This window comes from Pelodiscus sinensis, chromosome 6 (assembly GCF_052426305.1).
Source record: "Pelodiscus sinensis isolate ZL-2025 chromosome 6, ASM5242630v1, whole genome shotgun sequence".
Classification (NCBI taxonomy): domain Eukaryota; kingdom Metazoa; phylum Chordata; order Testudines; family Trionychidae; genus Pelodiscus; species Pelodiscus sinensis.
In genome coordinates this window covers 44,515,256-44,526,913 of record NC_143057.1, presented here as the reverse complement: position 1 = coordinate 44,526,913, position 11,658 = coordinate 44,515,256, and the positions used below count along the sequence as shown (strand labels likewise).

The 11,658-nt window shown below is 43.4% G+C and overlaps 1 protein-coding gene across 5 annotated transcripts in view; it reads right to left on the bottom strand.

Moving 5' to 3' along the window:
- Positions 1 to 267: 267 nt before the first annotated feature.
- The window catches only part of ERCC6L2 (ERCC excision repair 6 like 2), a 119,870-nt gene continuing 108,479 nt past the window's right edge, over positions 268 to 11,658 (bottom strand). For all 5 annotated transcript variants that reach the window (XM_089779258.1, XM_089779259.1, XM_089779260.1 and 2 more), the window contains one exon: positions 268 to 6,370. In XM_089779258.1, coding sequence (XP_089635384.1) covers positions 5,392 to 6,370 — 979 coding nt within the window. In that variant the 3' untranslated portion in view covers positions 268 to 5,391. The remainder of the gene's footprint in view (positions 6,371 to 11,658) is intronic.

Below are 11,658 nucleotides of genomic sequence, written 5' to 3'. Positions count from 1 at the left end.
TTGCCGACCCCTGATCTAGCTCATGCATAACCATTTTTCATAAGTAGATCACAAAGGAGGATACTGACTCGATTTCTAGATAATATCCAAAATGCTGTTGACAGTGCTTGTGCAGACAGAAGAAACACAAGGCTGTTTTGTGAGCAATAATGACAACTAGGAGGAGCTGCAAACATGCCTCTGCATAAGTAGCTGTTTTCAGAAGAAAAAGCGTCTGTGCAATCAAAAAGCCACAGTGATTCAGAAATAAAGGCCACTGATAGATACTACGAAAAGTAATTTCAACTTTATTCAGCTTTGATCTCCATACAAGATACATTATTTTATTTCTTATAATTGGTTGTGCTAGTTGATAGGGTTTTTTTCCCCTCCCATCTGGTATGTTGGTGTTTCATTTTCAAAATAAGGGACAATGTAACAGCAGCAACTCAAATCCATATTAATGATCCATGTGACAGACAGTAAGTTTTGGTAATTCTTACCCACGTGAGGTGGTTGAGCCAGGAAACAAAGACATGCAAGTCCATGTAATCACTTATTACACAAGTAGATCTTTGTTTTAGAGATGGGAAAGCTGAGGTGCAGAGATTCAGTGCCTAAGTGGTCACAGAATGTGTGGTAGACATGAAATCAGATCTGAATCCATCCCAGTCCTGTGTCCCAACCACAATGCCATAATTATTTCCAGAAACCTCCAGACCAGGCTGGACAATAATTTTTGATGAGGCACACTTAGAATTTGGTAAGTGTTCAAGGGCCACACTCTTCCATGATATTAATGGAGAAGATGCAGGGACTGGAAAGGAGGTTGAGTGCGGAAGGGATCTTGGGGTAAGGGATTAGGATGTGGGAGGAGATGTGTGATCTCAGAGGGGGTTTGAGTGAACGTGGGGGTTGTGACCTGGGACAGGGGACTAGGGTAGAGGAGGGGTTCATGGGTTTGGGTTATGACCAAAGGCAGGAGAGTTGTGACCTGGGGTAGGGACTGGGATGCAGAGTTTGAGAGGGGATATGGGTGCAGGACATGGAGTACAGGGTTTAGATTATGTAGGGCAGGGGTCAGAGAACTGGGATACCAGAGGCTGGCTCTGTCTGGGAGACGTTTATCTAGATGACTTCTGGCCAGCAGCCCAGTAGGTTTCTCAGAGAGGTGCCCTGCTTTCCATACCCAGCAGGCACTCAGAGCAGCTGGTTGAGGGGCCGTGTGCATGTGAACAACTGCAAGTCTGAAGGGGAAGAAGGGTACTTCACGCACTGCCTGTTCTTCAAACAGGCAGCTTCCATTGACTGGAAAATGGAGATGCGAGATTGTTCTGGGGGCCAGAGCAGCATGCAAAACCTCCCCCCCTAGGCTCACAAACAGGCCCTGCAGCTAGCATTTCTGAGCAGTGTGCAGGGGCAGGGTACGCAGAGAGCTTGGCTGAGGCTCCCACTGCAACCATGGGCCAGATCCACTGGCTTTGGCAGCCAGATTCAGCCCATGTGCTATATTTTGCCCATTCCTGCTCTATACTATACTACACCTAGTTAGTCTTGCTTGAGTGCAATTAAGCCTCTTTGTTAACAGCCATTTTGGATCAAGCTATTGTTCAGAAGACCATGAATATAAATATATAAGTTGTGACAGACCTGTTGACTGTTAGCATCAGTGAAGTCTGGGGACTGAAATCAAATGTTACGGGGGCTGGGTTTTTTTTTTTTAAACAATATTGAAATTTCATTTCAATAGCAGAATTACTTCAACAGAATAGTAGTATTTCTACAGTAAAAGTAACCCCCCCACATAGGGTGGCCATCTGTCCTGTTTTTAATGGGACTGTCTCTTATTTAAGCTCTCTTCCAGGTCCTGATTTGTTTTTAAAAAAAGGGTAACTTGTTCCATATTTGCACTCCTCATTCTGGTCCTTGAGTGCCCCGATCAGCGCAGCTGCAGCAGTCTCGTTTGGGGCTGGCTGTAAACACAGGCAGGCAGCAGCACGTAGTGTCTTGAATCAGGCAGGGTGCAAAGGGAGAAAGACAGAAACCAGACAATAGGAAAAAGGTAGCCTGTATATTAGAGCGAGGGGCAGGATGTATGGGTGAGTGAGGAGTGTGTGTCATCTCTCCCCCATGGCACTCTAAAGAAGCGGGGAAGGTCTGCCGGTCCTTCCAGAACATGGGGCTGAAGCCCTCACTGCCGGTGCCTCTGCAGGGCTGAAGCTCCTCTCTCCACGCCCCCCCATCCCACTAGCTTCAGCCCCCATCTGTTCCCTAACCTCCCTTCGGCAACCCTGCTCCCAGGCCCCATTCCCAGGTGGCCCCCGGCACCACTCTGAAGCCTCTTGTTGCCGTGGAGCTGCAGCTCTGTTTCTGGACGGCCACCAGTGCCAGGCTGAAGCCCCTTTCTCTGATGGCCCCCACTGCTGGCTGCAGCCCCCATCTCCCCGGCAACCTCATTCCCTGGTGCTCCCCTGGGCTGCAGTGCTCATCCCTCCAACAGCCCTGGCTGCAGCTCCCCCATCACCCTGACATTCCTGATCCCCAGCAGCCCCAACCATGGGTCAGCAGCCCCCATCCCTGGTGGTCCCCACCGCCTGGTGACAGTCCTGTTCCCTGGTGAGCGCCCCCATCCCCATTGGCCCTAATCCCCAACACTCACTTCTGCTGAAGCCCCATCGCTGCTCCCTCCCACCGCCTCAAGCATGAGTGGTGGGCTCAAGCTGGGAACAGCAGGGCTTAATCCTGCAAGCCCCATGCTCCCCTTGGGGGAGAAGCCTCCAGAGTCCATGGTTAGAATCAGGGCCAGATTAACCTTCTGTGGGCTCAGAGTCAAACTCTTTTGTGGGCCCTCAATGGAGCAATGAAGCATAGTGTTGGGATACCAGTCCCCAAAGCAAGGGGGCAATGGGGCACGGATGGCATGCCCAGGCCAATACAAAGGCATTATTTACAAAGTGGCAGTTCTCAGGCACACAGTGGCCTGCCTGGACCTGTGCTGACAGCATGCCCCTTTCCTTTGAGGGAAGGGCCATGCCATGGCATGCCCTATAGCCCCTCGACTCAACATCCCCCCAAATCCCTGGCCAAAGTCCCCTGCAGACTTGCAAGCATAGCACCCTGCACATCACTCCTGCCCCACCACAGATGCCCAGAACTCTCAATTCCTAGTCCCTTCACATACATTTCTTTCCCGCCACCTCATAGCTCATAGCCCAGCGCGCGCGCGCACACACACACACACACACACACACACACACACACACACACACACACACACACACACACACACCGCCCCCCCCCCCTCTAGAAACCCACTCCCGGATGCCCTGCCTCCTGGACAGCAAGATGAGGATAAGGCAGGCACTTCTAAAGAGCAGTCATTTTTTTACCTATTATTAGTTATAATAATGCAGCGTGTCTTTTTAATGGGTGCTCAGTCAACTTAATGCTAGTTTGAATGTCTGCACTGCATAGTTCTGATTGATTGCCATGAAGCTCGCTTAAATCCGAGCAATTTTACCAGGTGCCCCATATTTGGCATAGGACAATATGGTCACCCTACTTCACTATGTTTTAAGCGTGAATACTGATACCAGTTTTTAGGGCCACATTTTTATAAATAGGTAAAGCAATTGTATATACTGGAATACACATACCCAAATACAGTGATTATGAAAGCAATCACAGTAAATGCAAATGCAGATAACTAAGTTCATATCTAACAAGCAGTCTGCACACATAATTACATGCTCCCTTTTCTAAATATCTTATTTATATTAGACATAAAGTATACAACTTAGTCATCTATAAAATATTTATTCTTTTCAGAATACAATTCTTACGAAAATGTAAACCAAAATTTTTTTTTGGATGGAAAGATCTCTTTTTGCTCTCATAAATGCCTATACTTGATGTAAGTTATTTTCAGATCAATTTATGTTCACATTAGTTCATTCCAACATTTGAGAGGCTGACACACAATATTACACCCGAATTATTGAAGATAACTGGATTTGTCTTGAACTTAATTATGAAATTGACTGGAAAAAAAACGAGTGAAAGGAAAAAAGCATTTCTTCCTGTGGTATTAACTGATTATCTTAACAACCTGGAGATGGTAGCAATGATGCAGGCACCTGCCATCATAACAAAGGTTTCTGTGATATGGGTACTTGCCCACAAGTGAAAGGAATCATAAGCAAGGCCTTCAACTTATTTAGTACAAGCCAATGACTTGTTTCATTAAATGACATATGGGAGGGAAAAGTTCTAAATTCCATTAGCTGAATTATCCAGTCCAGACTGTAAATATAGATTAAAAACATATATGTGAAGCTCTGATTAGACATATACATATTCTCTTACTAAAAAACAACTTTGTTTAATAAGCAAAGTCTTATCTGAGATTGCTGGCATTAGAAGGATGGTTGTGGAGTGACATCTTGAGTCACCCATATTTCAACACTAGGGTTGTGTCCAGACTCAGGGGTTTTTTCGAAAAAAGTAGCCTTTTTTCGAAAAAACCTCACCTGCGTCCAGACTCAAGCCGCGTTCTTTCGAAATTAAATCGAAAGAACGCGGCTTTTCTTTCGATGGCGGTAAACCTCATTTCACGAGGAAGAACGCCTTCTTTCGAAAGTTCCTCTTTCGAAAGAAGGCGTTCTTCAATGTAAATAGGGCTTCTTCGAAAGAGAGCATCCAGACTCACTGGATGCTTTCTTTCGAAAAAGCAAGCCGCTTTTTCGAAAGTTCAACGTGCAGTCTAGACGCTCTCTTTCGAAAGAGGCTCTTTCGAAAGTATCTTCGAAAGAGCCTCTTTCGAAAGAGGCTTGCAGTCTAGACATAGCCTCGGGGAAAATACCCAGAGCTACAAATGAACTTTAGGCACATCAGGAACCAAAGGAAAACAACTCAAGCAATTTAAAAAGCATACATTTAAAATTAACATGTTAAATCATGGCAGGATGCGACAGAGTTAACATGTACCTCACAGTAACTGTGAAGACAGCATTTGACATTTAGTTTCATTTAGACTGAGATTAGTAACCCATCACTCACACCCTGCAGTGCTGTGCTACTGAAGTAACACATACCTTGTTGTGTTTCAAGCCTCCATAATCACAGCAGAATCTCTAGTACAAGTCAACTGAAATCACACCAAACATGGGCCTCTTATGATTACAAACAAGGCCAGGTTTTAAAATACACTATGCGCCTACATTTATATCACCACTATTCCTCCTTTGCTTATTGCAGAGGAATGTAGGGCAGAATGTATTACAGTATGCCTCAAGGCCAATAATCACAGTAAGATGCAATGGAATGCTGTCCCATAATGTATGCTGCTAACACCAGTAAGTTTTCTTCAGCTGTACTTGTGAAACTGAATAATTTATTACCTGTGCTTTAAAATCAGTCATTCATATCTAGACATGAAAAGGTGTGTGCGCCAGATATAGACTCATCTGAATCACTTAGATTATATTTTTTCCATAAAAAATCTTCATTTTGTTTCCAAAGAGAACTTTCTTGAATGCCTTTCTTTTTTGTCAAAGCAACAGAAGGTGCTCTTTCACACAACTCCTTTATGACTGCCATGTCCGTGAGCTTTCGGAGACTCTCATCATTCTGCTCATTCAGCACATCCCAGAAGTCTTTGGGTCGTTCTTTTGCTTTTTCTTCAGGTCCTGAAAGAGGCCTTCTTGGCAGCTCTGTAGGCCTGTTTCCATTACTTTTGAAGAGGTCACTGAGAACAGAGGTATCTCCTAGTAAGTCTACAAAAGAGTTTTTCTTGTAAGTCTGAGTTTCTCTCTCTTCATTTTGTGACTGAGACAGGGATCTTTTTCTTAGAGATTTTGTCCCCCCTGAGTTCTGCTGTCCTTCAGTGGTATTTTCAGAGAGCACTTCAATTATTTCTGATTTACTACTTACTGAGTCAGTTGCCATCAAATCTTTGAATGGTTGGCTGTTTCTCACACTGATGGTATTTTGGGTATTGACAGTGGACAATTGTTTATCTTTTGAATTAAGACACACAGCATCTTGTATGCAGAAATCATTGTGAAATTGTTTTCCTTTGTGTCGTTTTTGGCTACATATTTCTGCAGTCACACAGAGAGGATCTTTAGCTGAAGAATCAGACTTTGATTTTCTACATTTTACCATGGACTTTCTCCTTCTACAATGGCTTGTATTCACCTCTTCCTCACACCCATCTGAAACATATAATGGATCTTTGACTGGAAATAGGTCCTCTAGCTCTGGATACTTTCCAGCATAAAAATCTCTCAACATCTTTTGTCGTACTCCTGATGTGGTTTTTGCAATATATTCTGCCAGCTCTTCCACTGAAGCCATGTTAAAGTAGGATACCATTTCTTCAAACTGTTTCCTATAGCCAACAATGAATAAAAACATGATCATCTTGTCTTAATTTTTTTTAAAGGCACCGAATATAAAATAAAGATACAATCGATTCATTCAGTTTAGTTAGCTTATACAAAACAAACCTAGAAAAGAAGTAAGTCATAATCTTATTGGTAACAGTACTAGTTCTAATTTCAATTTCAAGGAAACGACCAAGAACATAACACGCAAAGCTGCCGAAGTGACAAAGGGCTTGCATACATCATAGTGGGATAATGCACTCAACATGGACATGCTTTCCGAAGTGCACTAACCTATTGTTGATCCAGCCCCCAAGCCTTAGGTTCCCCACCTCTTCCATAGACCCTGATGGTGTGCATAAAATAATGTTGTTTCAAACAGCTCTATGTGAAACTGCACTAGGGAAACTTTAGCATGCACCAAAACGATCTATGGGACCAATTAATGCACAACACATTAGTGCACTTGAGAAATCATAATGCCGAGGAACACATTTCCCTTATATGCAGACAAACCCTTATAAATCCTATTTTCACAAGTGACTTTTTTGAAAGGCAATGGAACTTAGGGAGGGGTGGTGTTCAGTTCTACATTTAAAGCATTTGTTGACTTAGTTACATCATTCAGGGTTGTGAAAAATGCACACCTATGAGAGACCGTGTTAAGCCAACCTAAGACCCAGTGTAGACATCATGAGGTCAATGGAAGAATTCCTCTGTCAACCTGGCTACTAGCTATTGCCTCTCAAGGGAGAGGTTTTACTACAGTGCTGGAAAAACTCCTGCTACTGGAGCAAGTCTCTGCACCACCGTGCTGCAGCTATATTGCTGTAGCACTTGTAGCATAGCGTTACTTTTATGTTCCAAAGTCCCTAAAGACCACATTTTTAAAGGTATTTAGACATTCAGATAGGTACCCAGTGGGATATTAAAAAGTGCTCAACACCCACTGAATCAAAATCATTTCAAAAGTGTAATTTAATTTGAAAAGTTGTCAGCATAATTTATGTCATTCTATCATGTGTCACATAAAACTCATGAGTAAAATGTTCCTGGCAGGATCTGAACATATACAGATGAGAGTTCTAATACAACACAGTCACTGGCTCAGCTATCAAGTGTTACAATAACACACAGCTATGGTCTTCCTCCAATTTCAGAACATGGAGCAATTTAAAAATCTCAAGTATTAACAACTGGATATTGATTTTTATTCATATTAAGAACAGTAGAGAAATAAACCTGTTCATCCACTCAACAATACATACTGAAATGCTATCTGGTCTGATAGAGCGGTGCTTAGATGAAAGATGTTACCAAATTAGAACAAAAACACCCATGTTATTAAATGTATTGAAAAGAACAAAATCTTTAAAAATGATTTTTTAAGACTTAAAAGTCAGTGTTATAAACAAAATCTTAGAACACAATTAACCTCTAAGGCAGTGTTTCTTAAACTTTTTAAGACCGAGGAACACCAAACAATCTTTTTTTATGAGGAACACCAAGGATTTTTTGTTGACAAAAAAAGGGTGGGAGGAAAGGGAAGGGCCAGGGGGATAGTTATTGGGGAGGGGGGGGGGGGGGGAAGGTCTCCTGCCTCTTTAAGGGCAGCCATTTTGAATTCTGTTGTTCTCTGCGGCACACCGGTGTGCTGCGGAACACAATTTAAGAAACACCGCTCTAAGGCTAGGTCTATAAAGCAGCTGGAGGTTGAATTAAGGTACACAATTCCAGCTACATAAAAAATGTAGCTGGAGTTGATATACCTTAAACCAAGATATGGTGCCATCCTTACAGTAGGAGATATGCTTCCATTGAGTTCTCTTACTCCTCATGAGGAGGAGTTCCAGCAACAGAGGCACCCTCAGCTTTTGATTTAATTTACTAGACCTACTAAATTGAAAGCTAGAAGATCGACTGCCACAGCGTCAATTTTTTCCATAGTCTACACGTACCTTAAGGCCAGCCTAGTTTGTTTTGGGTACAATACTTTCAAACAAGCAGGTACTGACATGCCTTACATAATCTGTAAGGAACAACGAAAGGCTGGGTGCATTCCATCTAGTTATATCTGATATGACTTACTGTTTGAATATTTGTTTTAATTTCTAAAACTATAGTAGGGCCTCTGAAGTAGGAAACATTTACTGATAAAACTGATATCTATGAAAGATTCATGGGCATAGAGATACCATGCTCCTTTTCTTCCTTCCCTCCCTCTGTTAGGCAATTGGGCAGTTCATACTTGAGCAGCGGGAATAGTGAAAATGGTTTCAGTGGTAGCATTCACGCAGGCCCACCACTGATGGAGGGGCAAAGGGGGCAACTGCCCCAGACCCTAGTGATACAAATGGGCCTGGAGCTCCCAGCCACTGCTGTTACTACTGAGGCAGTGGTGACATCTGGAGCCAGAGCGATGAGCCCTTTAAATTGCTGTCAGAGCCCCATGCAGTGCTCTCTCGGTGACTCTGAGAGCTGGCTGGGGGAGTGGGGAGGATGGCACAGTGCAGCTGCAGCAGTGCTGAGAGTTGCAAAAACATGACACTATTTAAAAAAAAAAAGCAAACATGATTCTGGGATGCATTAACAAGAGTGTTCTGAGGAAGACATGAGAAGTCATTCTTCCACTCTACTCTGTGCTGATTAGGCCTCAGATGGAGTATTGTGTCCAGTACTGGGCACCATATTTCAAGAAAGATGTGGAGAAATTGGAGAAGGTCCAGAGAAGAGCAACAAAAATGATTAAAGGTCTAGAAAACTTGACCTTATGAGGAAAGACTGAAAGAACAGGACTTGTTTAGTTTAGAAAAGAGAAAATTGAGAGGGGACATGATAGTATGTAAAAGAGTGCTACAAAGAGGAGAGAGAAAAATTGTTCTTCTTGGCCTCTGATGATAGGATAAGAAGTAATGGGCTTAAACTGCAGCAAAAGAGGCTTAGGTTGGACATTAGAAAAATCTTCCTAATGGTCAGGATGGTTAAACCTTGGAATAAATTGCCTAGGGAGGCTGTGGAATCTCCATCACTGGAGATATTTAAGAGCAGGTTGGATAGACCTCTATCCAGGATGATCTAAATTAGGGCTACTCAACACGTGGCCTGTTTGTTTGTGGCCCGCGGTGAGGTTTGGGTTTATGTGGGGCTCAACACGTGGCCTGCAGATGGGATCCTTTGATCATGGCCTCCACAATAGCAAGTCAATATAATGGTCTTCTGTTGATATGCGTTTTAGTAGTTAAATTCCTGGACTGTCATTGCTCATTAAAAGTGTTGTCATATGGGTAGAAATCGGGTAAATATTGCATTTTATTAATATCAGCAAAACTGACTTAAATGGGGTCTGTGTGTTGTGTAGTCTTGCCTTAATCTTTGTATTCATGCTTGTCAGTGTGAAAGAAGTTATTTGCATACATTTGCATGTATATGCAACCACACTTAAGTTGCATCCCTCAGCATGTGCTGAGAGTATCATTGTGTCCCTGGGGCTTCCAAAGTTGAGTAGCCCTGATCTAAATGGTACTTGGTCATGCTGTGAGGGCAGGAGACTGGACTTGATGACCTCTCGAGGCCCCTTACAGTTCTAGGATTCTATGATTCCTATTTTCCTTTCCCCATCCCCACACATTGGGCCTCTTGTCAATAAAAGCTTGAAAGTTTGCAGCATTTAGCTGCAGCATCTCACACAAGTCTGTTTTTTGCATCTAGTTCCTGTTTTCCTCAAGATTATTTTCAGTCACTCTCAGCTTTGGTAGAGTACTTGGCTACAAAATTCCTTATGATCAGATTTCTGTCCAAGGATATTGGCAACTTTCTAAATGAAAGGTTAAATCTCAGGAACTAAGGAAAAACAAAGGGGAATCCTACGGTACCTTAGAGTCTATGCGCATGTCAACACTAGGAAATTATTCTGGAATAACTTATTTCAAAATAATAATTCCCAAAATAAACTATTTTGAAATAGCATGACCACAGTACAGGGAAGCCTCAAAATTAGTCTGAGGCCGGTTCCCTTCATGTGGACATGCTACCTCAACTTAAGAGCTCCAGGAAGCACTGAGGAATAATTATTTTGACTGACTCTGGGAGTAGTTATTTCAAAATACTAGCAGTGGAAAGTCCACATGATTGCTATTTTGAAATAACTATTTTAAAATAAGCATTACCCCTTGTAGAAAGCAGGAGTTATTTCTTCAAAATAACTAGTCTGTTATTTAGAAATAACGGGCTAGGTAGTGTGGACGTTCCACTTGTGTAGACCAGGGCTAACAGATTTATATGGGCATAAGCTTTCATGGGTAAAAGTGAAGATGAAGTAGGTTTTACCCACAAAAGTTTATGTCCTAATACAGGGGTCTCCAACCTTTTTAACCACAAGATCAATTTAAGAGTGATGTAAGATCTACTTCAAACCGAAATACCTTTGCCCTGCTTCCTTCCTGCTCCTGCTCCACCCCTTCTCCAAGGCCTCACCCTGCTCACTCCATCCCCCTTCCTCCTGCATCCTCACTCACTTACACTAGGCTGGGGTAGGGTGTTGAGTGCAGGCTCTGGTCTTGGGCCAAAGCGTTTGGAGTGAAGGAGAGGCCCCGGGCTTAGCCCAGGGTGGGGGATTTGGGTCCAGGAGGGGATTCAGGGTACAAGCTGTGGGAAGGAGTATGAGTGCAGGGGGACTCATATCTGGGGCAGGAGGAGGTTCAGGGCTGGGTCTGGGGTTTAGGAAACAGGCTCTGGCTGGGCACTATTAAATTGAGATGGCTTCTGGGTGGTTGAGCAGTGGGGTTAAGGCAGGCTTCCTCCTGCCCTAGCCCTGCACCACTCCTGAAAGCAGATGGCACGTACAGCAGTGGCTCCATGGTACTATGTGCTGCCCCTCATCTACAGGCACTGAGACCACAGCTTCTACTGGCCATGGGTCCCCATTACTGATCAATGGTAGCTGCAGAAGTGGTGTCTGCAGGCAAGGACAGCATGTGGAGTTTACTCCAGCCACAACCGGTTAGGCATTTTAGAACTCATTAATCAAAGAATTACATTTATGTAAGAGAGAAATGAAAATTGTGAAATGCACAGACCAGTCAAAAAACCCAAAATAACCCACTTTGCAATCTGTAAAAGTAGTAACAGTAACCCCCCATGTATGTGTTAGGTCGGGGGATGAGAGTGAAAGACAGTGTGTATGTATGAGAATGACACACACACACACACACACACACACACACACACACACACACACAATGTGTGACTAACAGATTTGCATTGCCAAGCTTCCTCCATCCTCTTCTCTCTGTGT